Here is an 18527-nt window from a genome sequence, read left to right as displayed (position 1 = left end):
TTAAATGACTTTTTCCACTCCGCAGAGTTGAGGGAATATATATATATATATTTTTAAAAAATTCACACAACAAGTTATTAATTCTCTATTGGCGTTAGAAGACATTACCTTTTGAATTAAATTCTGTAACATCCCTCTAGGTTGCTTGTTCATTTTTTCTCCCACTGTTTATCTGTGGAAACTGTTATTTTCTTGGTAATAATTGCCTACTGTAGGTTTTAGGCATTTAACATTCATGTATGCTTCTCTCTCTCTCGCTCTCTCCCTCCCCCTCAACACAGCTCTCAAAACTAACTCCTGATTACTTTTTAAAACCTCTTCCTTCATTTGGCACCTTTGCTTTCTTTCAAATGATCAGTTTACAGACTTTTCTGTTCATCAAACAAATATTTGTATGCAAAATTGAGAGTATTTCCAAAATATAGTAACAAGTTCATGCATTTACATCATTCAACAGCCTGCTGTCGAAAAGTGGGAGAGAAATCTTTTTTGAAACACCATACAGGTTTTTGGCTACTTGCAATTGTTATGCACTCTCCTCTGAGGGTCAAAAGAGGAGAACGCTGTCTTCTCTACAACCAGCTCTCTGTAGCTTAGCATGAATATTGGAAATAGGAAAAACAATTCTCCTGGCTCTGTACAAAGCTTAAACATAAAGTAGTTATGTCAACCAGAGCTCACAAGTCCTTGTCATTTTAAACAAAGTACATGACATATTAATTACCTTTTTAGTTGCCAACAAATGGAGCTCAGGAATTAGATATACATTTTCCCTGTGGATGTTGGTGGAAGACCAAAATGTTGTGTTTCAGCTTTTCCGACACACTTATTAAAAACACATTCGTGCAAAAAAAACAACAGGGAAAAAAGCATATTCAATTCAATTCAGTTTCAATTCAGTTTATTTGTATAGCCCAATTTCACAAATTACAAATTTGTCTCGGAGTGCTTTACAATCTGTACACATAGACATCCCTGCCCCAAAACCTCACATCGGACCAGGAAAAACTCCCAAATAACCCTTCAGGGGGAAAAAAAGGGAAGAAACCTACAGGAGAGCAACAGAGGAGGATCCCTCTCCAGGATGGACAGATGCAATAGATGTAATGTGTACAGAAGGACAGATTTAGAGTTAAAATACATTCAATGAATGTGACAGAGTGTATGAATAGTTCATAGTAGGCATATTCCACGATGGAGACCTCCACGATCCATCAGGCAGATGGCGGTGGGGAGGAGGAGGGCGGAGTCTCAACAGTGGGCGGAGTCTCAACAGGACAGTGGCGTAGTCAGGAGCAGGAATTCCACGACCCAGACCTCGATGATCCATCAGGCAGATAGGATCTATGCCGTCTCATAGGGTCCGATGACCCCATGAGACGTGAAGTCAAGGACTCGGGAGAAAGCAGAGTTAGTAACGTGTGATTGAGAGATGAAAATTCATCCTTAAGGAGAGAAAAAAGAGGAGATAGGTGCTCAGTGCATCCTAAACGTCCCCCGGCAGCTATAAGCCTATAGCAGCATATCAAGGGGCTGGACCAGGTGAACCTGATTCAGCCCTAACTATAAGCTCTGTCAAAGAGGAAAGTCTTAAGTCTACTCTTAAACGAGGTGACTGGGTCTGCCTCCCGGACTGAAATTGGAAGCTGGTTCCATAAAAGAGGAGCTTGATAACTAAAGGCTCTGGCTCCCATATACGTTCCTGTTGCACCTCACAGAAGCTAGCTTTTGTTCTTCATGTATTTTCTTAGAGGGATTCATAGCTGTGGCAGCTGTGTCTGATTTGGCCTCGGCTGCTGGTGATTGGCAATCACTCAGCAGCCGAGGCCACCCTTATAAAAGCTCCCACTCGAGAGTGGAGAGGGGGAGGTGAGCAGAGGCGGGTGATTTGCGGTCTGCTCGGTGTCGTGTGTGCGGAATAAAACATGTCTTTGAACAAACCCTCTTGCGGTCTGGCGGATCCTTGGTGCTGGGGGGGGAAACCCTCGGGTGGCGGCCTCAGGCTTGCTACAATAGCTCTTTCTAAAACCTTAAAACATGAATTATTGCTAAAAATTAAACTACCTCTGAGCCGAACAAGTGTGTGACTGTCCTTTTGCTCTATAATAGACCTTGGTGTCCTACTGTAGTCTTGCTGCTAACTGAAAACATGTTGCTAAATCAGCTGGGTTAGCTAGCTAGTTAGCCATTTTCGCTAGCTGTTTTTCGCATGCTGGCTGACACGCACATTTTTTGACATCTTAAATGCCATGACCACCCAAAAGTCAATGTCACAGCCGTGTCTGTGGATTCGTGTATCGATCAGTCACCAATGAACGTCTTGGTTTGCAAGTTCTATAAAGTGAGCTGTTCATTGAAATGTTTGTGCGAATACAACTCCAGTCATACCAACGATGTCTCTCTCCCCAGCCCACCTGTATAAGTGCAGAGCGTTGCGGGACAGCTGTGGCATGTGCCTGAAGGCCGAGCCCAGGTTCGAATGCGGTTGGTGCATCCACGACCGGAAGTGCTCCCTCCGGCAGGAGTGCACCGGTGGAGGGAATTTCCACCTCCCGCTGCAGCCGGCGGAGGTCGGAGGATGGATGCACGCCACCTCTGGAAACAGCCGCTGCACCCACCCCAAGATCACTAAGGTAGGCGGTGCGTCTCGGTGTGTTTCATGGTGCGGCTATACATAGGTTCACTCAAATCCACTGTGTGTTGACCAGGCTGCGAGTGTGTGTATTCTGAGAGGATGCTCATGTATTTTTAGGCTACTTTTGAGGAATTGTTCGACTGCTTAATGAGGAATGCTTGCAAGGTGGACTGAGAGAGACTGCTGGCCTTTTCAGACAGAGAAAATGCTCCAAATCACGGAAGAGTTCAACTTTGTGAAGAAGATCACGTGATACGGACAGCTTTTTTTTTTATGAGCCAAAGCTCAAAAATGGCATTTGATGCTACATCTGCAGAAACCGGAATGCAGTGTGGCCTATTTTTGACTAACTAAAGGCACTTTTCCAATATAATGGAATTATGACCTGTTTTACCACTATTATACAACACCGACAAATGCAATAATTTATATTCACTGTTGTCTAGTGTACACAGTAGGAATCCTTTAGGTAGTAATAGCAGGTTCTAATGGGTCATTTGGTTTATCATGATGTGGAAAACCAATTGATTTAGCAAATATCAAAAGCAGAAGAAATTGTATTTTCTCACTTTTCAGTCTCAGTGGCTTGATAATTGTTCATAATTTTAATGACTTGTAATCATAAATATTATAATATATGAGTCTTCTTTTAAATGTATGTATATATCGATATATATATATATATATATATATATATATATATAAATGTATAATAACCGAGACAGTGTAACTCAAGAGAACCTCAATTGGTAGGAAAAAAAAGAAAAGAATATCCGACAGCCCCAAACCCGTCTCTCCTCACATCAAAACTCTCTCCAACGTCACAGTTCTAAAATCACACAAAGAAAAGCGACAGGACTTCCTTGAGCACCACTTCGTAATCCCGTCAACTCGTGAAGGATGCAAAGTCACCTGCGGAGAGCCAACGCTGGTAGACCTTGATAGGCCATTGCGTCAGCTCTCTGTGTCGAAGCCCCCCGTGCTCACGGAAGCCCTACGTGTCCTGAACCGAGAATGAAAAGCTCCATTTTTAATGTGCCGCTATTAAGACACACACTTGTTGGGACCTTGTGCTTGCCCTTGGCACGGATGTGGTATTATTACTTACTATTACATCACACTGGTACTCCACAGAGAGAGAGAGGCACGGAGAGGTTTGTTTGGCTTGATTGTTTCTTGAGCCGTCTTTTAGGTTGGGTCATCTCTCTGCGTGTCGCTCTCTCTCTGTGAAGTGTTTTTAAGGCTCAAAGGGTACAAATCCAGCATTTGTCAGATGCATTTTTAGAATCAATCATAACTGTTCTTTCCTTTTTGTTCGTGGATGTTTATCCTTCCCGCCTTTCTTTCCGTCTTGACTTTCAGTGGGTATTAGTCACAGACGTGAGGAACAACGTCCCTTCTCAGAAACGCTATTGTGGAAACCAATTAATTTCACAGCCATAGCAGCGACGCAATCTGTGAATAGAATGAGATATTTAAGCTTGATTTAGACTAAAATGAACATTTAATGAATGAGATGATTATCTTCATACCAGGGCTGTAATCTGTCCCTTAAGGACATTGGCCACTTGTTTTAAGAGCAATTTGTCTCATTAAAGACGTACACATATTAACTGAATGTCATGAGAAAGTAGATGTTTTCATGTCAATCTTTTCACTACATCTCAATATATTGTTCAGACCCAACCGCTGGATCATGGCCGTGTGACTCGGTGAGGGATTCACTCTTAACCTTACTGGGTTGGTGATGCCACACACGGCGTGAAAAGTCCCTCCGCGGGCAGCATGCTCGACTCAAGAGCTCCACGCTTGTTTATTCAAAGTTTATTAATATTGAATGGGTCAAGTGTTCAAGCTGCAACCTCTGACAGTGCACACCGTTGGGTCCCCAGCGATACATCCACCAAGTGTGAGGTAGATCGAACCGTTCTTGAGACACACCCACATAACGGAGATCGAGAGATGTGTCGCTTTATAGTCAGATAACTTATTCTGGATAAAAGGGTTTCATAAATGTGTGTGAGGATGAGAAAATGATGTAAATGTCAACATGGAGGACGCAGAGAGAAGACACAGCTTTCTGCAGTTCTTCTGGTTTTATTCCCCCGCAACTAGTTCTTGTTAGTAAGTGTTGCTGCATAATGCTGTTTGGTGTCTTAACGGTGGTCACGTACAGCAACACACTAACCATCTGTGAGAATATACGCGTTGTAAATGCATCCAATAAACATGCATTCTCAAATTAAAATAAAAAAATTCATTTTTTTTTTTATGTGAGTGATGTGCATGAGGCTGTGCACAAGGACGCGAGAAGGAGCTTTAGAGTGTTGTGGGTTTATATTGTGATCAACTAGTAACAAGCAGAGCGAGACTGGGACTAATAAATGTCGAAAGAGTTATGGTGGCAAAGAGTGAAAGACACCTTGATATCGATAACAAATGTCTCTATTCTCTTGATTCATGCATTAATGTTTGACCTGTTTAGTTTATATTACCTTCCGGGACGGTTTTATTAGTATTTTTCATTGCAGATCCTCCATTATGTGTACAAATACGGCACATGAGCTATTCACTTGACAGGCATTCTGTTGACTTGAACGAGCTTGTAAAGAAACTGAAAGGGAAAAGGACATCAATTATATTAAACCACCAGATGCTGGTTACGTGGCAATGTTCCGTTTACATTTCTTCACCAGAACTCACTGTGCAAACAGACCATAACTTGGGCGTACAACCGGTTGCTTGTTCATCCGTCCTCTCGCTTTTCAATGTTTGGTTTTCTGGACCTTTGTGCTGATACTCACCACATGTCCATTGACCCTTCAGCATCAAAGTCTTAGACTGTGGATCCCTCGAGTGACACCAACATCAGCTCGTCCATCATGCCGACCTCCAGTAATGACCTCCAGTCTTGTCTTGTTCTGCTTAGACAGCTGAATCCTCTCAAGCCGAAGACACCGAGGCATGTTTTGCTGTTTGTTGTTCCCATTTTTGTAATTTAAAAAAAAAAGTCTTAGAAGGCCAAGTATTGGTTGCCAATTTCTCACAATGTTGTTCAGTGATGAATCTTCATAGAGTTATATTCTCCATATATTCCCAAAAAATTAACATTTAATTTTGAGAAAATGTAGTGGCCAATTAAACATTCCAAACTTTTACAAAATGAATACATTATGAATTTGTTTGAGGCAGTGTTTCAAGAAACCAGAAAAAGCCCGCTGAAAATAAAAAATGTTCCGCATTCCCCGTTTTGATGGAACCATTCCCACAGAATCCCCTCATTGTTTTCTGAACACATGGACAACTTTCCCAGTTTTTAAACAGCTGCTGCACTTCCATGGCCCATGTGCTATTGGTTACTGCTCAGACCACAGCATGTTTCAGCCCACACACACACACACACACACACACACATGTGTGTACAGTCTAGATGACAGACTACTAGGAAACCACTGCTCTAATGTTGACGATCTGATGTGGCCACCCTGTGGTCAGACTGCAATATGAGGGCCACACCACCACATAACGACGCAACACTACTTTACCTCCACTGGATTCTTGGTCATTGGTATCCAAATGAAGTTGCCAAACGCATAAAGAAAAAACATACAGTATGTCAAAGATTCTTTCCAAAGAAATTGATTTATTGCCACCTCCAAAGCATGTAAGCCCCCTTACACGACATTTACACGGAAGACTTCTTCTCAAGCTCTGAGTTGTCTCAAAATTGGAAACCGGGTGGAAGGAAATCCTTTTTCTCCATTCATCCTTTTTGCATAGACGGCATGCTTTTTCAATTTAGACTGCGGTTCTCTGCAAAATTGCTCAACATGCGCAAACTTTGCTGGCTAATGCAGCCCAAAACAGCGTGCAACGTGAGGCAGAGTGGTAATAAATGTGCCATTCAGTCTGACTATTCAGCCCTTTTCGCTGGTCTGCTCCATGTTCCGGTGGTTAGCGGCTCGTAGCTGGCAGAGCTTGCAAGCGTTTGTGGACCATGTGTCGGTTTAGTCCTAGATCGGTTCGTCTGCTCGCGGGGAACAATTCAATCTGTCATCCATTAAAAACCATCCTAACTCTCATGAGTTAGGGTTTGATGGTTGTTGTGTCGTATGACATCAATATCCCTCCAAAACCTCCTGAGGTCCGTTTTCCAGCTTTCAGGGCGTCTTTACTTCATACTCCCCAGAGGTTGGTGGTTATGCGCTCGAATGTGGTCGTGCCGTGTCAAATCACTGCAGCCTGGGTCTAAAGTTGCTTTGAGGTCTCATGTCGACACTGCGGCGTCTGCCTGCGAGCCCACAGGCTCCGTAAGCAATGGTTATCTTATGTGTTGCCATACTTTTATACTTCCAAAAGTTTCTGAGGTTACAAGCGAGACCCACTCACAGATATCCCAGAAATAATATGATGGCACTCAACCAACAGCTAGGAGGTGTAGTGGTCTGGCTCCACGTTCTGTACCACAACGATCATGTTTCAGATGCATAGCTCGAGATCAAAATGTGGCTCATTAGAGGCAATGTTATTGCTTACTTAAGTCTCCTTAGTGAAGTATGTGAGGCCTCTGGTCAACTTACAGTTTCTTAGCCGGGTTGCATCCAGCACCCTTTATTTTTCTTATTTTCTTTCTCTCAGTGCTTCCCCAATCTCAAATGTTTTGAGCGTTCCATCATGATCCCGCCTGCCCGGATGCATGTGGAGGCAGTTTGCACAAAATATGCCGGCAGCTATCGCAACCTCACCTATCTTCTCACAAAACAAGTGTAAGGACAGATGGTCCATAGGAAAGTTGTTGAGTTGGGTCACAGATTCAATGAATATTACTAAGCTGGGCATTTTATTACTCCATAGTTTACAAGTTGAAGATAGCTTTTGTATCCATCTGGGCAAGGAGACTTACCTTGCACGGCACCCAGATTCTCTCGATGTCGCGCGATTCACGCAAGAATCAAGTCGAGCGCTTGAGTCGGCACAAGTAGCTTCCAGACCAATCAGGGCAAAGGGCTGGCGGTCTGTTCAAAACAACGCTGGCGGCTCCGTAAATCATTCGCAGCAGTTCTTTCTCCATTGAAAGAAGCCGGTTGACCTAATTTGTTCAGTCTCCATGTTTTTTCCAATAACCACCCCGAAGTATTTTTTTTGAAAGGGCCTGCCCATTTTCCAATGATCTGGAGCTTCAGGTTAACCCTATTAGGCTACTGGGAAAACGTCACCAGTTCAATGCAATGTGCCCCCCCCCCCCCGCCCCCTCAAATGTTGGGAGTAATCCTTTTACACGGATCCACTTCTTCTGTTGCCTGCCTGTCTGTGGCCCTGCCAGTGTTTATGTCCCACGGCTTGGTGGCGGGCTGATATTGTGTTAAGTGGTATCATAGCGTCATTCTTCCCAAACTATCTGAAGCACCAATTTCCACAACCTGGCATCTGTTGTCCATATTGTACCCTAGAGCTCGATGGCTACTCGCTCTGGTCAGTATTTACCAGCTATTGTGTTTGTGGAAGCGATAGCTGAGGCTGTACTGGCGCCTGAGGTTCCAACGTGGGTCAACTTCCAAATAGTGGGCCGCATGATCACAGGCCAGAATGCTCTCCGTCTCCCTCTTGGTTTTTTAGGTCAATTCGCGACAGTTCCGAGGTTGTTTTTAGAGATTTCTTTGGAATTTATTAGTTTTTAAAACCCAGCTCTTCATATATTTGGACATTATGTTCCAGTTCAACCCATTCCTCTTAAACACATTAAGACTGATGTTGCCTGTCTGTCTTTGCATATTTAAAGTAAGGTATGTACTTTGCATGATGCTGCCAAAGGTTTTTGCTGAGAGCTTCCAAAATGTGCTCAATCTGGCGGTCTGTTACACTGAATAATTTGGTACTCGATCTACCACAATAAAATAAGATTAAGTAACCATGTGTAGTTATTTATGGGATCATGGCAGATTAGATTATTCTGATGGCATACATTTTCTGTCTGTAGAAATATGAGACGGCTCAAACCTCTTATGATTTGCTGATGATGCTACCACTGGGAGTGGGAGATGATCAAATTCCTCACTTTTTAAAAATATGTCATATCCGAGTTGTAACAACCGGCTTTCAGGCACAGCTTTTCATTTGTACATTTATATGTAAGCTTTTTAATTTTCATCCCTTTCCATTTGTGTTAGTTACATTTTTCTTAATTATTCCCCGTTGTCATTTTCATGCTAATCGCTCATGTTTAAACTTTCAATTTGATCATTTTTCATTATGATTTCCATTCCATTTCCCCTTCTTTAATTTTTTCGATTTCCACTATAATTGTATTTCTGTGGGAACGTTCGGCAATGCAGTAGACGAAACCCCGGACCATCTGGTTTCCTTTTTTGCAGTCGATGCATATTGTTCTTCCGTTCATCAGTGCCTTCAAATGAAGGGCCCTTGAGCAAGGCATTTAACCTCCAGCGGATGTACTAATGCTGTTCATTGGGCAACAGTGTGGCTGTTGCCTCCTGAAGCAAGGCGTCCGAAAGCTGACTTTCTCTGCATAAAAGTTTCGAGTTAGATCATGTGTGTCTGGCAAGCCAAATTTCTTTTCATTCCCAAGTCTAGTCCACACTGTATAAATCACCATTTGTCAAGGTCTGTTGTTTGTTGATGTCTGTGTTGTAATAATAACTCCATGCTGCCGGCACCTGTTTGCATTTCTGCTCAGCCAAGCACTGCAGAGCAGGGCAACGGACAGATTACACATAATTACCTTCTGATGCTTGTTAGGGATTAGGTGTGTGTGCGCGCTGCCGTGCCGCAGTTGTGTGTGTATGTGTGTGTTTGTGTGTGTGTGTGTGCTCTTGACAGCCACCGTCCATCAGTCACCGCATTTGTTTTGTCACACCACACCTGTCCGCGTTATGCACCATAATCTGGCGAGATAAATCACATTATGGTTCGGCGGCGCAACTGAGCGTTGCACCTGCGATGCCCCGCCGCCAAGCCGGCGTAATAAGTTTCAATTAAACCCCCAAGATGATGCTTTTCGCTTGGTGCCTGGTTGGTTCCGGGTTTTTTAGTTTTTCGTCCTCTCTTTTTCTCATTTTCAGTATTTTTCAATCCTGGGAGGGTCATTTTTCTTCATTAAAATTTAAATGAGTGTGTGAGTGTGAGTGTGTGTGTGTGTGTGTGTGTTTAGGCTTTTTTATTGGTATCCCTGTGTGTTGATTTGGGGGTGTTTTCAGACTTTAAGCTGGATGGATGGGTCAGCACACAGTGGATGCATGTTGTGCCCTCAATGTGTTCATGCATGTGTGAATATAATATATTGTCTCCTTTTGCTTCTTAATTTGGGAACTAAATCTCCTCCATCTCCTCTTTCTCCTCCTCCTCCTCCATCTCCATCCTCTTGTTGGTCCAGTTGTTCCCGGAGACGGGGCCTCGCCAAGGGGGAACCAGGGTGACCATCCTGGGGGAGAACCTGGGTCTACAGTTCAGAGACATCAAGATGGGGGTCCGGCTGGGCAAGGTTCCCTGCGTGCCTATCGAGGAGGAGTACGTGAGTGCAGAGAAGTAAGCTGAGGAGCAGAGGACAAGTCTCGCAAGCATTCAAGCACAAACACACCAACGCTGCTTTCGTACACTTCAATGCACAGTTGAGGTTACACGATATACTTCCTTGAATAGTGGGTATTGTAGCATATGGAACACAGCTGTTGTGCAACCATCTGAAATTACAATTGCAACGGTGTCATTATTTGCAGTGCCAAATCATTCAGAAAACAGATTTACCCACGAAGCTGATGGCTTTGATCCGACAACGGTAAACTGGATCTTGACACATATACACAGCATAGTGCAGTGTTCACCGGAGCAACTACTTAGCCAATGGCTGCCATCGAGAGTGGACAAGTGTCCAGCGGTCCACAGTTTTTCGACAGTTCTGATGACACCATCCGGGTAATCACAGCGCACTGTGTTGTGCTGTACTTTGTCACTTATGCACTCAAAATAGCAAGAGTGAGTACAAAAGTACGCAAATTGCGACACAATACTCGAACAAGCAAAGAAAGACGTTCACAAAATGTGAAAATGGCACAGGCACACAGATGAATGCATTACACACACACTTGGACAGGTAACAATTGTCTGCCTCACAAACACACACGCTCACTGATCTGAGGACACACACACACACACAGCAGCACCTCTCATCCTGACCAATGTTGACCAGAGCACACGCAGCCTCACTAAGCAGCTGAGTGTGTGATTTTAGTGTGTGTGTGTCTATGTGTGTCTGTAAATTCCATCTGTTGTTCCCCTCCATTACTCCCTACATATGCTCTTTCCTTTATTGTTCTCATCCTGACATTTACTCCTCAGCAGAGTCCTACATGGCTGAGGAATTGAGTTCACGCCGATCAAACAATCTCTCGCTCGTGCAGTTAGTCGGGAAGCGATGCATGTTGAGATAGAGGGCATCCTCTCGAGTCCGATATTACACACACGTCAGTTATTTTGCACATCATTCCCGTCATCCACGCACTACTTCGAACATGTCGAGGAATCTTTACATTTTTTCGAATATAACTTCCCCTCCTTCTGAGTCATCCTCCTGTTTTTTCATTTCTTTCAGTCACCCATCCTGAAACCCAGACATTTGTGTCAGATATCGTATTGCCGTGTAGAACGCATACATAGTCTGACGCGGTCATGAGATTGGCCAAACTCGCTGAGGCTTAAGCACATAATGACTGTGGGTAGAAACAGTGATTTTGTGCAAACCTCTTGGTTAACACATACTGAGCACGGACTGAAGCAGCCTTTGGTGAGATGTCAGAGGTGTTTTGGTTGGTGTCAAAGGAGCAGTTCACTTCCTCTTATCTGTAGTGCTATGTATCAGTTTATAAGGTTATGGTGTGAGTAGCCAAGTGTTGGAAACAATTTTGAAAAGCAGTTGTGAGCAGTTTCATGTGGTACCCGTGTACTTTCTGCCGGCAGTTGGTTTCACAGCACAGGAGGAGGGCTACATCCACTCATGGACTAGAGGCTTGTGACAGGAAGAGACGTAAACATTTATGGCGTCCTCTTTGGCGTTGTGACTTCAGCTCGCTCAGGTGAGCCGGCGGTCAGGAGCACGAGCCTCTTTGTCCTTGCGTTAATGAATACTTCCTTCTGTGCAGGCCTGCAGTCGGGAAGAAAGAAAAAACTCTTCACACTCGTCGGCTCACACCAAAACAATCGAGATTAATGAGTAGCACTACAGGGAACATATGCGTTCGTGTGATTTTGTGTCCTGTCCCTTTAAACTCCTTTGGTTGACCCTGACCCCTCTCCTTTCCTCCATCCCTTCAACTCTCCCTCCACAGGATAGTGTGTCTGCTGAATGACGCGACCAGCTACAGGGTCCAAGAAGCTCAGGTGGAGGTGTGTGTGAGGGACTGCGTCAACGACTACAGAGCCCTGTCTCCCAGGCCATTCACCTTTGTGGTAAGCGCCATGCAAAGGGGCTGTACTCTATTCTATATGGACGGCGATGGCTCAAAGACAAACCCGCTTCCTTGACACATCACCGGGGTTCAATTTGAAATTGGCTTGGATCATTTCGAGGAGTTTTTCTTTTGGTCAACCACAATCAGTTTTAATGGACAATCGCTGTCTTATTAAATGTGTTATATTTAGGGCATACAAGTTGTCAAATTGGGTTAGTCTGTGGCTGCATTGCTTAGAGATGCTGGTGACTCCCACTGTCACGAAGAACCAGTGTGCGTATTTCACTTTCCATGAGCTTTCAGTCAGTACTTTATTTTCACGCCTCTAAAATGTTGTTTATATTAACTCAGTGGATTTTATCCATAAGAATATTTTATTATTATATCATAGACTGTTTTTTATGCCACCTCATTCATGCTCAATTGTGTCCCATGTGGTTGGATTACTTTATACTGAGCATCTCATCACTGCTTTCTGTCCTTTTTTTATTTGATTTATTTGCTGAAGAAATAAAGTGTCCTCCCTCTCTCCTTCTCTCTCCTCCTCTCTCCTCCAGACTCCATACTTCAGCCGCATCCAGCCGTCTCAGGGGCCCATTTCCGGGGGCACCCGGATCACCATCGAGGGCAGCTACCTCAACGCGGGCAGCGACGTATCTGTCAGCATCGGACCGCAGCCCTGCTCCTTCAAAATGTAAGGCACAGTTGTTGTTCTTGGGGGTATTTTAGAATCTAAATGAAATTTTAATTATTTCCAGAGGGGAAATTGGAAACAACACAACAGAGGGGAATATCATTTAAGATAAGAATAAGACAAAAACAGAGCACTTAAGATAGTAAAACCAATTCATAATTATGACTGAAGGTACTGTAGATAATACGGGAAAATTAATGGTTCAAAGAAATACGTGCATGCATAATAATAATCCATTTATTTTATAGCGCTTTTTAAGATACTCAGAGACACTTTAAATGTTACATTCATACACCGTAGACACAGCTACGGGGAGAAACTCAGGGATAAGTGTCTTGCTCAAGGACACACCGACTAGGGCGGGGATTGAACCACCAACCCCCTGATTGAAAGACGGACCTGTTAACCACTCACTCAGTCGCCCCAAATGATTGTGTTGAAGTGTGTGTGCATGCTAGTTGCTTACAGACGCACAACATCTCTTTGTCTTCACTCTCTAATCTAATGCATGGAATAAGTACCACCTCAGCTACATGCTCTTCAAATGCACGGATTAGCCTGTCCTAGCTAATCTACATGCTGGCTTTGATGTCGCAGTCATCCAACCCACTTCACCCAAACTGTCTGCTCCACTCAACGGCGTCTTCATCCGTCCCACCCGCAACTGCGCGACTGTATTTGCGGCGTCTCGTGACGGTTGCTTGTAGGCATGTGTTCTTTGTGAATGGGGTTGCTATGGTTACAGGCCAAGGGGCGTTGGGAGAGGTGGATGTTGTAGGTTTTTTCTCTCCCTTCCCTCCTCTCTCACTCCTCTCCCTTTCTGTGTGACTGCCGTGGCACATAGAGGCACGAAAAAAACGTGGGCCAATACATTAAAGTGTGCACACGAACATACACATCACACACACACACACACACACACACACACGCTCACACACCCCCTGTCGCTTCTGTGAAGTCGTGGCCCAGAAAAGCAGCCACCACTCAACTGTGCTAAATACATATTAGATAGTGTAGCTACTGGGGACTGCAATTGAAAATATTATTTTGCCTATGGGACACACACGCGCACACACACACACAGTCATAAGTACACACACACACTCTTTGCATCCCCCAGTGTTTGTGACTGGTGCCGTTGATCCTGGTCTGTGCACCAATCATGGTAGGTACTAACTTCATTAAACATGACTTCACATGACTGGTTTCTACATCCTTCTCGTGCTCCCAACACTTAACGCATCACATTTGATATTAATAGGAAGTTAATATTGTAGAGGAAGGGTTATATCACATATAATACCAACACATAAATATAACAAAGCTTTGCTGTTCACACATGCCTCATTTGCAACTTAAATATACATATATTATTTAGATAATATATAATATATACATATATTATTTAGATAATATATGTATTCTTCGAAGGCGGTCGCAATTTCTCTCCCTCTCCTCCCCATGACCTTCCCTTCCCTGCTTGGCTCCTATCGTCATGTCTTGTCTTGTTTTATACTTGAGAGACTCTCTCCTCATCGCTCTTCGAACTAAAAACCATGGACCGATCAACTGATCATCTGATCAACTGGTCTCTCAACGCAATTGACACCGTCTTCTCGACGAGAAGCTCGGGTTCGGGGAACCTGCCCGTCCTGCCGGGACGGTTGCAGCTGGTTACACGATGGACGCGTGGGAGCGTTGGCGTGTCGTGTGCCTAGCAGCCCTTTCCGTGGAGGACGTAGAAGACATCTACCTATTCGGAAACATGATTACAGGATTTCTGCTGTTTGGATTTGGCGTTGCCCTGGCTAATCGGAAAATTGAGGAAGCGGTGACAGCCGTTAAGAGCCCCCTATGGGTGCCCGACGAAATTGGATCGATTTGAAATCCTATTGGGAAATGGGAGGAAAATGGAGGAATAATAGTTGCGCAAATTGAATGCAGCTACTGGAAGACCAAACAATCCCAATCTTATCTGCTTTCGGCTCCCTCTACCAGAACGGGACTTGGCCAAGGCCGTTACTGGAACAACAACTCCCCCGAAGATCACTGAAGTGAGAATCTCTCTCATTCCCTTCCCCCTATCCACAGACACCTGTGGTTGTTTTCTCCCCAGGACCCTTCAAGGCTATCTCCATGGCAACGACCATCTTGCGGACTGAGAACTCTGTCCGTTGTGGCCTGGGGGAGGACGACGTACCAGGCCACTCACACACAAACTTCTTCACACTGATATGCATTCACTACCCCCCCCCCCCCCCCATCCCACGCCTTCGCCTGCTTCTTACCCCCAGTGTGACAGGACGGGGCTGTGGCTGGCACCGTGAAAGGCTGCTGGACCGGCTGGCTGCTTGTCGGTGCTGGTTACCTTCTGCCCCCAATGGATGGGCTTAGATCACTCAGTCTTTGGATTACCTCCCCTCCCCCCTTCCTACTCGTTGCAAGTCATGTCTAAGATGTATGTGCTTATGTGCTAAAGTGTTTTTTTCCTGCTCCCACACTGTATCCCTCTCGGGGCATAGTCGGTGGGTTGTTGTTTTTTTCTCGCCTTCTTCCCTCATGTTATGCTGTAATCTTTCATCCACCCTTTCTTGCAATTTCGATGCTTTTGTACCTGTACTCTAGCAAACGACAAATAAACCATCATCATCATGGATGTTAATGCAAGCTGTAAATACATTGTGATCGCCTTACAATCGGATCGTCCTGACCACCTCTAAACGTGGAGGTTCTGGATCTCAGCCGGATGTAACTTTTTCTAATCCTAGAGGAAAACAATCCACTCGGCAAGTTGAAAAGAGCCCTGAACTGTGCCTCTTCCTGCTATTTTATTTGGGGTCAGATAAGTCTCAATAATCACAAATGCGCAAAGAACAATTCACAATTATATTCGATTTACAAATCGGGTTTTTGAGACTCCCCATGCCGTGGCTCGATTCGCAAATGCGGTTTTATTCAACATACACCTATCTGTAGCTAATCAGATGTCGCCCTGATTTTCAACCAATCGCATGAGCGCCATTTGCTTCATTCTCGTGGCGTGGTTTATCTCCGTGACGTCTTTGTGTTTTGCATTTGTGAGTCTCTCTGTGTGCGTTTGCAATGATTGAGACTGATCTGACCTCATCATTTTAAGCAAGCCCAGCAAAAGCTACAAGTGGCAGAGAAGATAGCGCGCCCTAAAAATACCTGACGCCCATCCACGCCAGGGCTTGCCTTCACCCGGGACCTGACATATTTTAAGTCCCATGCCAAGCCTAAATAATTTGCATATTGAGATCTGATCAAAAATGCAAACATACACTAGATAAAGGGAACCCCTATTTTGGGCATTTTTCACCTATATTTGCCAGAGGACAGTGTAGAAATAGGAGAGGAGAGAGAAGAGAGAGGGGTGATCCATGCAACAACGGTTCCAAGGCTAGAGACGGCCGGTACAATTCACACAAATTATAAATAGATGTTTATGGCTCACACTGCTGCAATCAAACGATCCAACTGTGACTGCCCGGATCCAGCAGGTCAGCAGAATGCAGCCATGCCTGCTGGGGCTTGCTTGGACTGAAGTGCGTCAGTCACAAGTGGGATTATCTCATGACGTTCCAGAGAATAAGACTAATTGGCTTTTCCAGGCTGGACACTGATAATTACAAAAACATTCGGCACGTCATTAAATATGTCAATGCCTCAGCCTGGACCGTATTTAGGGAACGTCTTGGCACGAGAAAGTAATCATTGCCTCTTTATTATCATTATAATTATCTGTTTAAAGTGATCAAACTCTGCGAGACAGCTTCTTCATGCAGGGCTCCTCTCTGTGCTTCTCTCTGGTTTATTTGTGCATTATTTCTTGCTCCAGAAGAAAATCACTTCACTGTAAATATTCTCTCCACAATCTTGCATGTATTTGTATCACGGGTTTGCTATGAGACAGCAGGACCTCGACAGTTCTGCGCCCGCGATGCATTGCGCGGATATAGCATTTCAACGAGCTGGCGCAGAATGTGGCTGCTGTCCGTCGAAATGCACATTGATTATCGGATCACCTTCCCGCAACAACCTTTTTGTCTGTCCATCCAGGAGGAATGCCCGCGAGATAGTGTGCGTGACACCAGCCGGATTAGCGACGGTCGGTGCATCCCTCTTCGTGGACATCGACGACGCTGAGCTCCGAAACCCTGAGGTCAAGTTCAACTACACCGAAGACCCCACAGTGCTGAAGATCGAGCCTGACTGGAGCATTGCCAGGTAAGCGCTTGTGTTGTGGTTACCGTTTACTTAGCTGGATTACGTCGTTTTATTAATTTCTTGTATTGAGTCCATTGATGTCAGCTATGCCCATCTGTTGCCCAACTAATGCCTCTAGACAAACCGGCTCGCAGTATCTTTTTCTGGCAACTTGCCATCTCACTAAATAACAGTGTTTCTGGTCGAGAGAGGGTGTTCGAGGAACAAATGGCTGTTGGTCCTGAAATACATCCAAGCAGCTTTGTCCCTGAAGGGGGCTCAATGAATGCACCAAACCAACAAAAAAAGTTCCACGTTTTTTTGGAGATGGTTGTTCCTCAAGCCTCGTGGCTTGAGGAAATCCGAGCCTGCACCTTGACTTTCTTCCGCCACTGCTTGTGATGCTGCAGCATTAGCTAGACAAAATGTACGGAGGCGCTCTCAAAGCCGTCTGAGCAGACTGTAAAGCTGGACGAGTGTTCTGAGCCTCTGACGACGGGTTTTTGATGGAGGCAAGCAGACGGTGCCTCTGGATATTTTTCATCTGGCTCAAGTGAGACATTTTTAGCTGAGGAAATCAGAGACTTGCCTGATCCCCAAAGAGATTTTAAAATCTACCTCTTAAGATCCTACAGCTTGCTAATTGTTTGAATGCGGTCGGTGATTGAAGAGGCAGCTAATACTGATCAGCTGTGTGAGACTGAAGTTTGCTGCTTTAATTAGTGCATGTCAAGCAGTACGGTTCTGTATAACGCAAACTGAATGAAAACACTGCCTTCATGCCTAAGCATTGAAGACGAGGAGCACACACACATATGCAAATACTTTCACTTGAAAGTAAATTCACTCTCAGGGAGGGCAGACGTGCACACACATATGTTGGTCTTTATTATGCAGACTTGGGTTGCTTGTGATCTGAGCCCTAACTTAGTGGCTTTTCTAAAGCCCCATTCAGCCTCAGTTTTATTTCACGAGTTGTTTAGTCTGGGTGCTTTGAATCTTTCTTGCATTTGACAATGATTGTAATCCCTCTGGGGCACAGACAGTCGCACCTGGATGGAACCGGTGTCTCTGTGAGAGTCACTTTCTTTGACTTCTCCAGTGCATTTAACACCATCCAGCCACTGCTGCTGAGTGAGAAGCTGCGGGTGGTCGGTGTGGACGCGTCCACCATCTCCTGGATCACTGACTACCTCACAGGCAGACCACAGTTTGTCAGAATGGGGCGTGTGCTGTCTGGAACGGTGGTCAGTGATGTTGGAGCCCCACAGGGAACTGTTCTGTCTCCCTTCCTCTTCACCCTGTACACCAGTGACTTCCAGTACAACACGGAGTCATGCCATCTGCAGAAGTACTCTGATGACTCTGCAGTGGTCGGGTGTATTAGGGATGGACGGGAGGAGGAGTACAGGGCAGTGGTGAGCGACTTTGTAAAGTGGGCCGGGGAGAATCACCTGCGGCTGAACGTGGCCAAGACCAGAGAGATGGTGGTGGACTTCAGGAGGAAGGC

The 18527-nt window shown here is 44.8% G+C and overlaps 1 protein-coding gene across 3 annotated transcripts in view; it reads left to right on the top strand.

Moving 5' to 3' along the window:
* The window catches only part of plxna1a (plexin A1a), a 257240-nt gene that overhangs the window by 181630 nt on the left and 57083 nt on the right, over positions 1 to 18527 (top strand). For 2 of the 3 annotated variants that reach the window (XM_056423991.1, XM_056423990.1), the window contains exons 12-16: positions 2410 to 2633; positions 10026 to 10177; positions 11974 to 12094; positions 12654 to 12790; positions 16871 to 17038. In XM_056423991.1, coding sequence (XP_056279966.1) covers positions 2410 to 2633; positions 10026 to 10177; positions 11974 to 12094; positions 12654 to 12790; positions 16871 to 17038 — 802 coding nt within the window. Of the gene's footprint in view, positions 1 to 2409; positions 2634 to 10025; positions 10178 to 11973; positions 12095 to 12653; positions 12791 to 14906; positions 15453 to 16870; positions 17039 to 18527 lie in introns of those variants that run through there. The other variant, XM_056423992.1, reaches the window with a different exon arrangement.

This window comes from Pseudoliparis swirei, chromosome 9 (genome assembly GCF_029220125.1).
Source record: "Pseudoliparis swirei isolate HS2019 ecotype Mariana Trench chromosome 9, NWPU_hadal_v1, whole genome shotgun sequence".
Taxonomy (NCBI): Eukaryota; Metazoa; Chordata; class Actinopteri; order Perciformes; family Liparidae; genus Pseudoliparis; species Pseudoliparis swirei.
The sequence above is the reverse complement of the archived record's forward strand: the minus strand, read 5'-3'. Positions and strand labels throughout refer to the sequence as shown.